Here is a 17264-nt window from a genome sequence, read left to right as displayed (position 1 = left end):
CAATTCTTTAAATAGGTAATAATAAATAATAAATAATCCCCCTCTAGTGTTAATTAAACTAAGTTTAAAGACTGTTCTCGGATGGGCTCTGAGGGATGCTTAACACCTTCCCCTCGGGGTAAATAAAACCCTTACCTAGAATCTCATAGGTTTCAAAGACTAAAAAATGGAGTTTACTTTTTTTGTATGGTTTCCTAATATTAGGTGGCGACTCTAAGAATTTTTCAAAACCAGAGGAAACATAGCCTATAAGTTGTGAACTAGTTTTAATCCGTTAAAAACAGGGCATAACAGAATGGCAACTCTGCTGGGGATCATACCTTAGGTTTTGACTTTAGTAGACTTAGTTTAAGAAGTAGATACTCGAGAGATGTTTGTTTATTTATTTTATCACCTGTTATTTATGAGTTGCTACATTGCTATATTTGAAAGGACGCAAGCCAAAGCCTAACTTGTGCTCCTTATTTGTTTGAGAAACCACTATTTGTTACTGCTTTCCTTATAATGTCATTGCACTTTCTATCGAGTCTTTGGCCGTACACTTACACATACTGTGGTTCACGCGAGGTGTTGTTTGACACACCTCCACCCCTTCTTTGGATTCTCTAGTTTCAGAGTCGGTGCGGTAGTTTACTGCTTACCTTCTCGCAGACATTCAGTCCCACTCCGAAATTCTTAGGAAAAAATCTTATTCTAGAAAAAATAAGTCATGCCGCATACACCTTAGGCAGGACAATCCAAGGTATTGTCGCTGCAAATTAGGAATCCATCATTTTGTCACAGGTTTGAAACCTGAATGACATAACCCTTTATGTGAATTGATAAAATGATCCCTAAGAGACACAAGATGATTTTTTTTTAACAAACAATACTTATCATAACCTTTACCTTTTTTTTTCAGATGGAAATTAACCAAAACCTACCAAATATCCAAATGATAGTCTCATCTCCTCACGACCTGCAAACTTCGTGGAGGAACATAAAAGTGGCACACGGAGAGGAAATTCGACAACATCTAGGGTCATTAATGTCATTAATGGGTATCACAGCTAACAAAACTCTCACCAAGCTGCTGATAGAATTTTGGGATCCCGCCAGTGTAACCTTCAATTTTTTGGATTTTGAGGCAACCCCTACTTTAGAGGAAGTTTGTGGATTCACCGACTTACCATTTGAGGGAAGAATGCCGGTGTTACCATCCTTCATATCGGGAGAGAAATTCTTGCGCATTTTGGGATTTAATGTCTACCCGGTCTTGAGGAACGTGGAAAATGATCGAGTGAAGTTCGACTTTCTTTTTCAGAGATTTGGGCGCCGAGAAAGCTTTGATCGATATCGGGATGAGTTTGCGTGTGATCGCGGAAGGTGGGAGAAAATGCGGCCACGAGTCTTCGCCATTGCCTCGTTGGGAGTCTTGGTCTTCCCAAAGAGAGCCTATCGAATCAATATTAACCTTTTGCCACTTGTTATGAATATCTTCTCGGGACCGGATGAATTGACATTGGTCCCTATGATCCTCGCGGAGATGCTCCGAGCTTTATTGGCTTGTTCTAGAGGGCATAACTTTTTCGAAGGGTGTAATCTTTTGCTGCAGTTATGGGCCACAGAACACTTCTATACTCCCCCCCTAATCATGGATTACTGCATAGATACTCGTAGCAGAATTCAGAGCCACAAGGAAAGGATGAGGTACTGGCCTGAACCTATAGGAGAGGAGGAGTGGTGCCCATTCTTGGTTCAGCTCACGGGAGATGCTATTCAGTGGAAATACCTCTGGCTGTCAGGGAGACCTTTGGTAAGAACTGCGAATCTGTACTTCGTTGAGTTGATCGGGTTGGACGGGATTCAACCGTATGCGCCTCTTAGAGTCCTGAGGCAGTTTGGAGTTACACAAGATGTCCCAGTCTGGTCCCATATGGCACTGCATGAAGATAACTATGATAGGGTGGTTCCAGTAGCACGAGTGAGAATTCTTCAAAGAGAATGGCTGAACATGATCACAATTGGTATGGGTGACGAGAGTTGGTGCACACCCGAGTATTACGCCTGGTATAATGTGGGAGGCCATAAAGGCATACAAAAGGAATGGGTCGATGGAAATTTGAAATGGAAATGCAAAGGGTGGCCACGAGGGCGTACAAAGGGATTGGGCCATACAACACTCTTTTGGAATGTAAATAAAACAAAAGGAGGAAAGAGAATAGTCTAGGGCCATGTCGGGCCGTCATTGTCATCCCCATTATATGCTGGATCATAATCGGGCCCTGGGTCGTACTCAGGTTCTTCCTCTGGGTCTGTCTCTATCTCCCAACTTGCCTCTGGCTCATACTCAGGTCCCTCCTCTATACCACGTACTGTAGGCCTGTACTCGGACTGCACCTCCAGTTCCTCCTCAGAATATCCTACTAGAGTATACTCGGGTGATTTCTCCGGCTCTACCTCCATTACAAGATTACGCTCTGATTCTGACTCTGGATCTTTTTCCGGATCCTCTTCCATTGGTTCATCTGGCTCTGTCGGATCTTCTTCGGGGTCCTCTTCCATCTTATCTTCCGGGTTCAGTAAACCATCTGATACAACTGGTAGTGTTCCGTGGCCCATAACTGCAGCAAAAGATTACACCTTTCGAAAAAGTTATGCTCTCTAGAACAAGCCAATAAAGCTCGGAGCATCTCTGCGAGGATTATAGGGACCAATGTCAATTCATCCGGTCCCGAGAAGATATTCATAACAAGTGGCAAAAGGTTAATATTGATTCGATAGGCTCTCTTTGGGAAGACCAAGACTCCCAACAGGGCTATGGCGAAGACTCGTGGCCGCATTTTCTCCCACCTTCCGCGATCACACGCAAACTCATCCCGATATCGATCAAAGCTTTCTCGGCGCCCAAATCTCTGAAAAAGAAAGTCGAACTTCACTCGATCATTTTCCACGTTCCTCAAGACCGGGTAGACATTAAATCCCAAAATGCGCAAGAATTTCTCTCCCGATATGAAGGATGGTAACACCGGCATTCTTCCCTCAAATGGTAAGTCGGTGAATCCACAAACTTCCTCTAAAGTAGGGGTTGCCTCAAAATCCAAAATATTGAAGGTTACACTGGCGGGATCCCAAAATTCTATCAGCAGCTTGGTGAGAGTTTTGTTAGCTTGGATACCCATTAATGACCCTAGATGTTGTCGAATTTCCTCTCTGTGTGCCACTTTTATGTTCCTCCACGAAGTTTGCAGGTCGTGAGGAGATGAGACTATCATTTGGATATTTGGTAGGTTTTGGTTAATTTGCATCTGAAAAAGAAGGGTAAAGGCTATGATAAGTATTGTTTGTTAAAAAAAAAATCATCTTGTGTCTCTTAAGGATCATTTTATCAATTCACATAAAGGGTTATGTCATTCAGGTTTCAAACCTGTGACAAAATGATGGATTTCTAATTTGCAGCGACAATACCTTGGATTGTCCTGCCTAAGGTGTATGCAGCAGCATGACTTATTTTTTCTAGAATAAGATTTTTTCCTAAGAATTTCGGAGTGGGACTGAATGTCTGCGAGAAGGTAAGCAGTAAACTACCGCACCGACTTTGAAACTAGAGAATCCAAAGAAGGGGTGGAGGTGTGTCAAACAACACCTCGCGTGAACCACAGTGTGTGTAAGTGTACGACCAAAGACTCGATAGAAAGTGCAATGACATTATAAGGAAAGCAGTAACAAATAGTGTTTTCTCAAACAAATAAGGAGCACAAGTTAGGCTTTGGCTTGCGTCCTTTCAAATGTAGCAACTCATAAATAACAGGTGATAAAATAAATGTACAAACATCTCTCGAGTATCTACTTCTTAAACTAAGTCAAAACCTAAGGTATGATCCCCAGCAGAGTCGCCATTCTGTTATGCCCTGTTTTTAACGGATTAAAACTAGTTCACAACTTATAGGCTATGTTTCCTCTGGTTTTGAAAAATTCTTAGAGTCGCCACCTAATATTAGGAAACCATACAAAAAAAGCTCCATTTTTTAGTCTTTGAAACCTATGAGATTCTAGGTAAGGGTTTTATTTACCCCGAGGGGAAGGTGTTAAGCATCCCTCAGAGCCCATCCGAGGACAGTCTTTAAATTTAGTTTAATTAACACTAGAGGGGATTATTTAATTATTTATTATTACCTATTTAAAGAATTGCGGAAAAGAAGCTACTCTCTCAAAACTATGTGTATACAAAAGGGGGTTTTAAAGTAATTATAACTATATGAGTAAATGCATAATCATAAAGGAAGTAGTTAATGTTAATGCATACAACAACAACAACAACCCAGTGAAATCCCACATCCTAGGGTTTGGGGAGGGTAGAGTGTACGCAGACCTGACTCCTACCAAGGTAGGACGGCTGTTTCCGAAAGACCCCCGGCTCAATAAAAGCATAAAAAGAAGTCAGATACGGTTAGATAAGGTTAAGAGATTCGGATAAGAGATTTAAAGCGATATGGAAATGAAATAATGCAAGCGACACAGATAATACAGGATAATCAGAGCACAGAAAATAACCGATAATAGCAGAAATCATTGCAGATGACACAGGATAACCAAAGCACAGGAAATAACACATAATAACAGATAATAGCAGAATTCGGAGCACAAGAAATTATTTTGCAATAATGCGACTACTAATAAGAACGGATAACGAGACTATCTACTAGCCTTCTACCCTAATTTGGGTCCTCCAAACCCTCCTATCTAAGGTCATGTCCTCGGTAAGCTGTAATTGCGCCATGTCGTGTCTAATTACCTCTCCCCAATACTTCTTCGGCCTACCCCTACCTCGTCTGAAACCATCCATGGCCAACCTCTCACACCTCCGCACTGGGGCATCTGTATCTCTCCTCTTCACATGCCCAAACCATCTCAATCTCGATTCTCGCATCTTGTCTTCCACCGAGGCCACCCCCACCTTATCCCGAATATCCTCATTCCTAATCCTGTCACTCCTGGTGTGACCACACATCCATCTCAACATTCTCATCTCGGCAACTTTCATCTTTTGAACGTGAGAGATCTTAACTGGCCAACACTCCGCCCCATACAGCATAGTCGATCTAACCACCACTTTGTAGAACTTGCCCTTAAGTTTTGGTGGCACCTTTTTGTCACATAGCACTCCGGAAGCAAGCCTCCATTTCATCCACCCTGCCCCAATACGATGTGTGACATCATCGTCAATCTCCCCGCCGCCTTGCACAATAGACTCAAGGTACTTGAAACTACTTTTCTTCTGGATGGCCTGGGTACCAAGCCTTACTTCCAAGTCAGCCTCCTGAGTTGCTTCACTGAACTTACACTCCAAGTACTCTGTCTTGGTCCTACTCAGCGTAAACCCTTTAGACTCCAGAGTATGTCTCCAACACTCCAGCTTAGCGTTAACTCCGCTACGAGTCTCGTCAATCAGGACTATGTTGTCCGCGAAAAGCATACACCATGGCACCTCACCTTGAATTTGCCGTGTCAATCCATCCATCACCAAGGCAAATAAAAACGGACTAAGAGTTGATCCTTGATGCAACCCCATCACAACTGGAAAGTGCTCTGAGTCTCCTCCTACTGTCCTCACCCTGGTTTTGGCTCCCTCATACATGTCCTTGATCACCCTAATGTACGCCACAGGTACACTTTTAGCCTCCAAGCATTTCCATAGGATCTGTCTTGGAACTTTGTCATAAGCCTTTTCTAGGTCGATGAATACCATGTGTAAGTCCCTCTTCTTCTCCCTATACTGCTCCACCAACCTTCTCATAAGATGGATGGCTTCTGTAGTTGAACGTCCCGGCATAAATCCGAACTGGTTTTCTGAAATAGACACACCTCTCCTCACCCTCATCTCCACCACCCTTTCCCACACTTTCATAGTATGGCTTAGCAGCTTGATACCTCTATAGTTGTTGCAACTCTGGATATCTCCCTTATTCTTGTATAGAGGGATCATTACACTCGCCCTCCATTCTTCGGGCATCAATGCCGTCTTAAAGATGACATTAAACAACCTAGTCAGCCACTCCAAACCTTCTGGGGCCGCGCTCTTCCAAAATTCCCCCGGAATCTCATCAGGTCCGGTTGCTCTTCCCCTGCGCATCCTACGAACAACACCCTTAACCTCGTCAACCTTAATACTCCTGCAATAGCCAAAGTCGCGACGCCTTTCTGTATGTTCTAAATCACCCAACACAATGTCTCTGTCCCCTTCTTCATTCAAGAGTTTGGAGAAGTATGACTGCCATCTCCGTCTAATGACAGTTTCCTCTAGCAATACTTTGCCATGCTCGTCCTTGATGCATTTTACTTGATCCACATCACGTGCCTTTCTCTCCCTTGCCTTGGCTAGCCTGAACAATTTCTGTTCCCCTCCTTTCTCTTCTAGGTCAGCATACATGCGTTCAAAAGCTTCCGTTTTTGTCGTCGAAACCGCCAACTTCGCCTCCTTCCTCGCCATCTTATAAAGTTCTGTATTCGTCCACTTCTCCACCTCATCCTTGCTTTGTATCAACTTCGCATACGCCACCTTCTTTGCTTCCACCTTCCCTTGAACTTCTCCATTCCACCACCAGTCCCCTCGATGCTGACCACGACTACCTGTCGAGACCCCCAACACCTCCCTTGCTACCACCCTAATGCAATTAGCCGTCTTATCCCACGTACTGGTCGCATCCCCACTACTATCCCAGGCCCCCATATCCTTCAATTTCTCTCCCATCTCCAGGGCACTAATAGTGGTCAAACTCCCCCATCTGATCCTAGGTCGGTCCTCCACGACCCTCTTCTTCCTCGTCATCTTGATCGCTAAATCCATCACCAAGAGCTTATGTCGGGTTGTAAGATATTCGCTCGGGATGACCTTACAATCCTTGCACAGACCTTTATCATCCTTCCTAAGGAGTAAAAAGTCAATTTGAGTCTTAGCCACCGAACTACGGAAGGTTACCAAGTGATCCTCCTTCTTTGGGAAACTCGAATTGGCTATCACCAATCCAAAAGCTCTTGCAAAATCCAAAAGTGAGACTCCTCCTCCATTCCTGTCCCCGAAGCCAAAGCCTCCATGCACATCATCATAACCTCCCGAAATAGGTCCGATGTGTCCATTGAAATCACCTCCCACGAATAGCTTCTCAGTAGGCGGTATGCCTCCCACTAATTCGTCCAAATCCTCCCAAAAGCGCCTCTTCTCCTCGTCGCCTAAGCCCGCTTGCGGCGCATATACACTAATAATGTTCAAAGTGAGTCCTTCAACGACCACCTTAATCGACATCATCCTATCAGTGACTCTCCTAACCTCTACCACCTGATCCCTTAATTCACTATCTACTAAAATGCCCACCCCAGAGAACCACAACTTATACCCGTCTACTTCCTTAGCTTTAGGACCTACCCATTTGGTCTCTTGGATACAAGCTATATTAATCTTCCTCTTCTGAAGAATCTTAACTAGCTCTATGGACTTCCCCGTTAACGTTCCAATGTTCCAAGATCCTACTCTCAACCTAGACGCTCCTTTAACCCACTTACCCCTCCTAACCCTCGCTCCCGTCCCTGAACGAGAACATGACCCTAGTCTACCATCACTAAGTAAATCCACGAAAATGAGTATGAACTAATAAACTATTCAAAAGTCTAAAGTTAGCAAAAAATGTAACTACAAGTGTATGGACAAATAATGAATATGGCAACCGGAGGTACCAACGTCCGAGTATTGTTCACTGCCGGAATTATTTTCACAGAGTCCTGAAACAGGAGCAGAGAAGAGGGGGAACAAGAAAATAAAAAGAAAAAATAAAAAAGGAGAGAGAGGGCTGGCCGGAAAATGGTGCCGGAAAAAGTCTCCGGCGATGACGCAGCTGTGTTCTAGCAGCGCCAAGAGCAGATAAAAAAAGGGGAAAAGGAGAAGAGAAGGAGAAGAAGAAGAGAAGAAGAAGAAAAGGAAAGAGAGAGAGAAAAAAAATAGATCTGGCCGGAAAAGAGGCCGGCGTTACCTGATCGCCGGAGTTACCTGGTCGCCGGACGCGGTCTGATCGCCGGGTGTGGTGGCAGGTGGGGTGGGGGGAGGGAGATGTTACCGTTAATGCTAATGCATGCGCGAGAAAAATATGTATGACATTTCTTTTATGTAAGAACAGTATGTATAATATAGAATAAGAAGATATATTTTTTTTATAAGAAAATAATGTATATATGTGATATGTATATCACGGGTAACTAAAAATAGTTATTGATGACATGATAGTACTATATAGATGCATATAATGTAAAGACGACCAAGGGAATTAATGGAAATAAGGTAGTATATGTATGGTACGTGTTTCCAAAAAATAATAGTATGTGGATATACTCATCGTAAAGGAAAATAATTAATACGCGTTGTAAAATTATATGTACTGGGGATGTATATTGTTTACAAAAAGAGTACATGTGTATTTTTTGAAAATTAGGTATAAATATGGTTATTGTATATAAGGACAGTATATATAATGTATAGTATGAAAATACATATTTATTATGAGAAAATAACATATATATGGAGTACGTTTATCATATGTAAAAATAGTATAAAGAGGTACACTTTTAGAAATAGCCATGAAAAATATAATAATATGTATACGTACCGTGGTATATATAAGTACACACACAGTGTAAAGAGATTGGATGATTTAATAAGGAATAAAGTATATATATGTATATGAAAAATAGAGTATGTACCTGGTGGCTCTCGTGAAATAACTTGGGCCACTATACTTGAGCCCTAATATAAAGTTCTTAATTAAACTTAAAGAATCTGACCTATTCCATATGTTAGCATTAAATAGAAAATGATTGCCCATGAAATATGCATCATTCCCTTTTGAAACCCTATTTAAATCGCTCATTTTTGCTAAAATGGATTAAAAAAAAGAAATGTTAGTTAACTTTAAAGAAAGAAAAAAAATCAGCCTTATCTATTGGTTAGAAAATGTTTACAACCTGTGAAATATGCAAAGTTAAAGGGACGTTTGTCACTTCTTCATCCTAAGCTATACTTAAACCAAGATTTACATCTAAGGAAAAGTGGTCAATGACAAAGCTTGGGCATTCACGAGTTCACAAACAAACAAGAAACAAAATACTACAAATACAAACTCATGAAAGATGTTAGTCAAAGGGTGCAAATAATATATAAAATTTTAAGAGAGGAAGAGGGATGTGGATGCTTTGACACAAACCGGGCTGCTAGACTCTAGTCAACCAATGCGGCTGCTGGTGCTCCTCTAATTCCGAGCAGAAAATGGAGTCATGGCACAACTCCAAATGCTCCCAAAGTGAACTCATGCATAATAAAAGGAAGGAAAAAGATTAGAGTCCCAACAATTAGAGATGGAAATAATTAACATCAAACACTATATATTGTAATTAACAATTAAGCACAAAATATACCAATTATTTTTAGAATCTAGTTGAATCATAAAAGATTTCCTACATCAAAAATCTAGTATGCAGCCTCAAGAAAAATTAGCTCACAAACATTTAAACCATGATCGCATCCGAGGCCTTCTTTTATGTTTTAAAGCCATGTAAGTGTGAATATTAGAAATTAATAGGTAAAAGAAAATGAGTGCAGTCTTTGGACAAAACTGTTTTCTTTAGATAGGAGACTGAACGCAGAAGGGATAAGTGTCAACATATTTTAAACTGACCTTTTAACACTTTACATTTTTAGAAGCCATATTTCAATCTAAATTGATCACATCTCAAATATGATGTGGTGAAAACTAAACGACATCTTTAGCTTAGTATTTACACTTGATAATAATCAAATAAGAACAGAAGGAAAAAACACTACTGGACAATCCATACTTCATGAATAAGAGGAACAAACAGATCAAGCTTAATCTTTCAAAAAGATTTTTTTTTTAACTAGTGAAAATATTCCAAACTCATTTTTGGGGAATTTTCACGACTGAGAAGCATAGTGAAATTAATTAAACAAAAAAATGAGGGCCAAAATTGGGTGTCAACAGGGACTAAATGCTAAATTCCTAGACTATGTAACTAACTAATCATGAATTTTGTACAACTCACAAAAGAATCATAGTGTCATTTTTTCTATGTGACTATGTACACTATAACTATGTCGTGCTTCCTTCATTTAGGTTGTTTTATTGCATTGGGCCACTCCTTGTTGCTTCAGAAAATGACCCAAGATTGATGTTGAGCCCAAAACTTATTACAAAGGCCCAATACCAATTTTATGTATGTGTTGAAGAGGTTTTATCAGCTCAGCTCTGAAGACTTTTTCCTCTTTCATCTTGTGATACACCATTTTCTCCACTCAACACACCATTGCTTGAAATACCTTTGTCATCATTGGAACACTGCTGTATTTCAACATCCCCTCTCAAGTTGAAGGGGAGAGGAGAAACCCTGCAGGGATTTACTGAGTTGCCTTCCGAATCTCAGCAGCCAACGTCTATGGGTACTATGGAATCAGACCTGATCATATCATTCCGTATCAGCTACTTAACTATTTAGGCTATCAAGTCTTTGCCTCCAAGACAGTAGCTCTAAGCCCGGCACTCCTGCCACACATCAATCAGTTGCACATGATAAGGATGCTTCACAGCCTGGCCTGAGGGATATGTACAATAGGCTCATCATCGAGCCTGAGGGATTCATGTATGATTTATCTTTTTGCACAACATCTTATGTTTATGTATATCTCCTATTTTTTTTTATTTTTTTTTAATTTAACCTCTTAATGTTTTAATTGTTGTATTGTAGTTTTAATCTAGGGCACAAGACTATGACGATCTGACTTTAGTCTTGTTATTAACTCTTTATGATCATCCTGAATTCCTCATCGTATTCAGGGGATAATGGGAGTCTATCAATTCTTGAAACACTTTCTTCATAGTTTCCTTTGAACCATGTGTATTTTTCCCATAAGTGGTGGATCAATAAGTTTTAGTTCCTCTTTACCATTTGAAATTCACTCATTGACATAAACTCCAAATTTCTTAGCTCATTTTTCCCTTGGTCTGGTTGCTTCCACGATTGGTCCGAACTACTCTCTGTCTTGTCTCTTCTTATCAATATTCATGAACATTTTCAGTGATTCATGTTCATAGCCTTGAAATTCAACACCATATTGTTTTCTCAAAGACAATACATTCTTGTGGACCATAAAGGTGCCTCCATCTCAACTTGTTGTCTTTGAAGTTCCTATGCTTCTTGTACAAATACCTTTCTTATATCATGCTGTTCAACTGACAATGGATGCTCATCGATTAATATAATTTCTTTGCCTTAGCTTGCGATAGGAATAATTGTCATTACGCTGTTATCCTTGATTGTGAGAGAATTATGTTGGTCTTTGAGGAACTCGTCATTTTAGACCCCTATAATCGCAAGACTTGAGCTATTTTTGCTGTAATAATTGTTAGCTGTAATTCAACCAGATAGAGGGTTAAATAGGATGTCTGGATTATTGTTCACTTCATTTTGATCGACCCAGATTAGTGAGTTTGGGCCCAAAATAATTCTATTCTGTGCTATGGTCTTATAAGATCCCTGAAATTGGCTGCTGGTGTTGAGGTTCCTTCATATAGACCCTTGAAAATTAATAGGCCTTTCGGAATTGCATGCCCAACACGTGTTGCCTCATCTAGCCCAAATGGCAATTCCAAATTTGAACTATTCCCTGGGTTCGGCACTTGTCCAGATCCATTAATAGTTTTAACCGATGGTTCATGGCCCTTTATGCCCAATTGACTGGTCCATGGTGGGGCTTTGTGGACTAATTTTTCTGGCGATGAGATTCCAGTTGTCTTTGTCGGCGATATGCCTTAGCTCTTTCCATCGCTTCTTATTCTTTGCATGTATTGGCAACATGATTCTGTTCATTTCTTACTGTAGCAGACATTTCAATCCAGATTGATATAGTCAAAACTTAAACTCCAACTTTGGTTTCAATGTGTCTTGGAAATTTCTTTGGTGGCCTATTAACTTTGATTCTAGCCGGTCTGAGATAATTTTTCATGCTATTTTCCTCCATCGTTTCAATTCACTTGCCACATGGATTACCTGCTTCTTCCAAAATGTTTTGTGACCATAGATTTAAAGGAAAACCAGGAGGAAAGGATGGGAGGGCACTAGTCCAGCTCTGTATATGGGTTTTTTGCCCAAACAATTCAGTAAAATTATTTACGTTATAAAAATACAAAGGTTTCAGTCTTTTTGGAACATCCTAAAGAGAAAAAAAAATCCACATAAAGATTGAACAGATAGCAGAGAAATCTTACTTTTTCTTCATTAGGCTCGAGAGCTTGGTGAGCTATGTTATAACTTCAAGCTGGGAGCGCATTTTCCTCAACTTGAACTCAGCAAAAGATTAGATGAGCCAGACTACAGGCTACTCAGTGCTCTATACCTCAAGTCTGCATCTTTGCATACTATGGTTTCTTTCCTCTCTAACAAGAAGACTTGGATTCTCTGCATAGTTGTATATGTATTGCATAATGATATTATGTATCTTTAATTAGGTTTATTGCGATTCACTGCAGGGCACAATATGTTTAAATTGTGGTGGCAAAGGTTTCACTAACGCATATGTTTTCTGTGTGAAATGCCTAGAAGTTGCTGTGCACCGGTAAGTTAGATAAACAACTGAATATCATTGTTATAGTTCAAACGTTGTACTATCTCTTTATAGCAATTTTAGTCTCTTGCTTGTCTTTTCAGTCACGGCTTGGGTCGCGACCCCTACTAAGTGAGGCTCGACTCACCTAGCATTCCTACCCATTTTCATTGCAAAATTTTGGTTGCGATTCCTCTGTACCAAGAACCTTTCAATAATCCTTCTTTCAACCAATTACCTCAACACATATAAGATCCGACAACATCAACAACTACAAATCAAAGACAATGATGATCAAATATTCAATAGTCAACCGACACAAAACTCGCAAAAGCAGTTCTACAATTCTCATGACCAACTTGTGGCATATAACTCAAGAAAAATGTCAAAATATCACGACGGAAAAGTCTAACAAAACAATAAAAGATGATTCTCTCTCCGCTCTTGCAATTGGGTTGTTGGGATTATGGGTTGGATGTCTAATTGTCCAGGCAGTAATGATATATCTTGCTCTCTATTAGCGGGTCACATATCCGGTGCAGTCCAGGTCAGCTAACAAATTGGTAAAGGATGAGAAGAGGGGTTCAATTAATGTGAGGGGTGTGTGGACAATCAACCATAGTATCTGCGTAATATTGAAATTATTTGATAAAAATGAAGATATAATTACACGTTTAGTGCTAAGTTTAATTTGAGGCTTTATTCTTCACATGTAAACTTTTGGTGTACAAAAACTTTTTTGGAAAGTAAGTTTACTGTTTCGTGCAAAAATATTATAGGAATTATGTTTAAGTGAAGGGTAAAATAGCAGCATTAAAGACTTTAGCACCAAGTTGAGTATTGTGATCAACCAAAATTTGAGTAAATTGGGGTTGAACAAAGCAGCTGCACGCTGCAGTTCCACTGCACATTCACCAGTTCGGCTCCTCTGTGTCACTCTTCTTGTTCCCAAGTCATACAGTTCTGCATTTTTAATTTTTTGTTTTAGTAAGTGATAGGAAGGAAACAAAATGAGCTCTCAAAAAGAGAGAGAAAAAAGAAAAGAAACACCAATAATGTAACAACTTCTTTGAAGATACTACTCCCTTTGTCCCAATCTATGTAGCACATTTCATTTTGTATGTGTGTATGTATGTGTTTTTATTTGGTTTTTAGCATTGGGGGGGATTTTTTACATGAACCTATGATGGAATTAAGATTTATTGCTGTAAAATCAGTGGAAACCTTTTTCCATGTGAACTGTAGTTATGTAATGGAGTAACTTACACATGTACTTGTGGTGGACAGATCAGTACTTGTAATAACTTACACATGTACTTGTGGTGGACAGATCAGTACTTGTACTGACTTTTTTTTGCTAGCCTTGAGTTTGAGCAAAGTAACGGGTAAAACTTATAGTTGATAGTTCATACTAATTTACGTTTTCTCCTTGGATCGGACATTCTTCAATGTGTTGGCTTGAAAAAACCTGCCCCTGTTCCTCACAAGCTCTGGTTGTTTAACTTATGGATGGTTGTCTTAAGTCAAAATTTCTAAACGCACAAGATGGGAGATGGATTTGAGCACTTTCAAAATTCTAGTCGATTCTTAAGAAATTTAGTCAACGATAACCAGATACACAGTTAAGAGCAATTGAAAACCAAGATGGATTACAATTTACAGGTTATACTTTTGTGTTTCTTTATATCGTTTGTTGATCTTTGCTTATTTTTCAGCTACTGCCTTGAAATTGTGACATTTGATGAAGATGTCTATTGGGTTTGTGATGACTGTGAAGTGAAGGAGCCAGACGAACTAAACATCAAGAAATCTGATGCCATCTCAGAAGAAAATGGGGATTGCACTAGTTCAAGACATTGTAAAGCGAGCTCTGAAGTAAAGATTGGTGTTCCTGAGACAATATTAAAGAGGTGTGATGGTAGGCTTCAGGAACTTCTTCAGCCTCCTGGGATTGATTTGGTAGAGCATTGCCAGATAGTGGGTGATACTTCATGCGTCAAGGAGGAAGGTAGTCCTACTTCATCGAGAGATGAGAAAAATGAGCCAAGACTAGTACATAGCTCTTCTGAGCAATCCCATGAGTCACAGACAAGCATTGAGTGCAATGAACGAACTCAATCAGCTAATGTTTCTCTATTGCCAGCTAAGCGATCAAAGGAAGAAGTTACTGTCCCACTGGCCAAGCGAGCAAGAGAAAATTTTCAAGCTCGCCATTTGAAGCAACCTTGTGACACACATATTCAGCCTGGCACACAGGATAATTCTTCTGGCATGACTGAAAAGACAAAGAGTATATTTTCGTCTGGCAATCATCATGAAAAGGAATCAGCGAATGGAAAAGATATAATATTAACACCTCAAACTAGAACTGTTTTCAATGAAGATACTTCTCAATTTTTGAAAGATGAACAGTCAATTGAACCCAAACATGCTGGCCAGCAACAAGCGATGCCTCTTATCGATTTTATTTGGAGGTCAGGAGATATCTCATGAATTTTAGCTGGAGATAATCTAACTGAGGATTTATTGTGGTGTTAATGAAAATTTATCCTTTATGGTGATCTGACAGGGGTAGTTTTAGCATATGGAACAAAGAGTATGAGACTCTTGATGGACTTGTAGCTCACCTATCAGTTAAAGCATGTCAAAAGGTTTATGAAGAAGCAAGCTTGTTTCCAGCTTTGCTTCAACTGGAAATGCTCCCAAAATCTGACATATGGCCTAAGAGTTTCACTAAATCAGAGCCCACTGATGATAACATCGGATTGTATTTTTTTCCATTTGACACAAGGTAGTCACTTTTATATTTTCACCGTTGACCAGGTTTTTTAAATCAAATTTTGGTTTGTTATCCTCCTGTTTTTCTTGCTTTAGATGTGAAAAGGAGTTCGATCTGTTGGTGGAGCAGATGATCACAGAAGAACTTGCTCTACGAGCAATCGTAACAAATGCTGAGCTTTTGGTTTTCACTTCCACAGAGCTGCCCGTGCTATACTGGAGTGAGTTTTTATTTGATCCTTTGTTTCGCTGTCTACATGTGCTTTCTATTCTGGTTTCCCCCGAAGATGATATGCTTGCTAAAAGTGAAACCATATTTTTGTGCTTCTCAATATTTAGTCTATATTGTATTGCTAAAAAAGTACTTCAGGTCCACTTCTATGTTAGTAAGAGTTCAAACTGATGACGAAGTTAACTGGAAAAAAATAAAAGAAAACTTGGAGAATTTTTGTCGTTGATGGATAGGAGATAAGGTAATTGGACGTTCCAGAAGGTATGACTCCCAAAAAATGTTTAGGCAGAGAGACAATGCCTTCCTGTGGCTTTGAAAAGGGAGACTTCAAATGGTTCATTTCTCAAGCCAAAGCACAGGGCAGAGTGAGCTATGCCTATGCTCATATTGGATCAAGGCAGTTTCTTTAGAGAGTTGCTTCTTATTATATCCTTTCAGCAAAGTGAACAAATTAAACAAGCATCTTTCGTGCTTATCAAAGATGAAGGCTTTTTTAAAACTATCTCGTAAATTTGACTGAAATTATTTCTCCTAAAAAATTTACCAGGAAGTTTGGACCCACTTTTAGTATAGTATAATAAAATAAAATTTCAACTTTTACCTTTATAAGCGTGCCAACTCGGATGTGGCAATATAAACATGAGTTAAGGGTGTCTCAGATTAAATATGACCATTTGTTCTAGTTTCGCGTTACCTTAGTCATCTGAGGTTCATTGTTAAGCTGCTTGAAAAAATCAATTGGCAGGATTTCGGAGCAAGTACTACCTCTGGGGTGTTTTCAGACCGAAGCGGGATTCCAGAAGGAATACTATGATGCCAAATAGGAAGAGTGAACCTGCGACCTAGTATGCTGTTTAACTGGTTGTTGACGCATATCTGTCGGAGTGCTGAGCATCTGGTGATTAGGATGAAGCAGCTTTCTTTTATAGCCATCTTGTTGGGGAGTTTTGCTCGGTTGAAGAACCTAATTTCCTGTGAAAGATACCTGATTTAACAAAAGCTTTCTGTTTAGCGTTGATCCGAGGACTAGCTAGCTTGATATATGCAGGAGCATGGTTTTACATGGCCATTTATTTTGTAGTTGCTCCTACTTTGATTGTCAAAAGTCTCATTTTGTATAACAACCGATTTAGTGTTACCTTGTTTCTTTTTCTCATTTTCTGCTTTACGTATTATCTAATAATCCTATTTATACTTGATCCTACCTTTTTATAGTAGCTATATCTAGTACCCTACTTTTCTCATAGATTTATCCTTCGAATTAATGATATGTGACATTATGTAACGACGGGAAACAATACAATCTAGCCAAACATCATATTCATTAAAACGATACAGTACGGTACAATACAATCTCTCTATATATATAATTGCACGACATAGACCCGGTGACGTGACACTCTCCTAAGTCAAGATTGACACTCTCCTAAGTCAAGATTCACATTTATCTTTTTCCTCAATTTTTTGCCTTTTTCCCCTATTATTCTCTTCTGTCTTATCTTTAAACTCAAAAGTTACACCCCTTAATTCGGTTATAAACTCAAGAGTTACGTCCCTTAATTCATCCCTTCGGTTAAAAAGTCACAACTCACGTCTTAATTACTAGATCCCATTCTT

At 39.6% G+C, this 17264-nt stretch overlaps 1 protein-coding gene across 1 annotated transcript; it reads left to right on the top strand.

The window, feature by feature from the left end:
* Nucleotides 1–3163: 3163 nt before the first annotated feature.
* On the top strand, nt 3164–15818 carry LOC132637982 (PHD finger-containing protein 1-like). Its single transcript, XM_060354982.1, has 6 exons — nt 3164–3265; nt 12317–12457; nt 12564–12649; nt 14353–15111; nt 15207–15428; nt 15512–15818. Exons 1-6 carry the CDS (start codon nt 3164–3166, stop codon nt 15816–15818), a joined length of 1617 nt encoding a protein of 538 aa, XP_060210965.1.
* The last annotated feature ends 1446 nt before the right edge of the window (nt 15819–17264 follow it).

The sequence above is a fragment of the Lycium barbarum genome, chromosome 4 (assembly GCF_019175385.1).
Source record: "Lycium barbarum isolate Lr01 chromosome 4, ASM1917538v2, whole genome shotgun sequence".
Taxonomy (NCBI): Eukaryota; Viridiplantae; Streptophyta; class Magnoliopsida; order Solanales; family Solanaceae; genus Lycium; species Lycium barbarum.
This window is presented reverse-complemented; position numbering and strand designations above follow the sequence as displayed.

Coding starts and splice junctions, on each gene's coding strand:
- LOC132637982 (XM_060354982.1), top strand. CDS start 3,164: ATGACCCTAGATGTTGTCGAATTTCCTCTCTGTGTGCCACTTTTATGT. Junction 12,458..12,563: donor CTGCATCTTTGCATACTATG/GTTTCTTTCCTC, acceptor GATTCACTGCAG/GGCACAATATGTTTAAATTG. Junction 12,650..14,352: donor CTAGAAGTTGCTGTGCACCG/GTAAGTTAGATA, acceptor CTTATTTTTCAG/CTACTGCCTTGAAATTGTGA.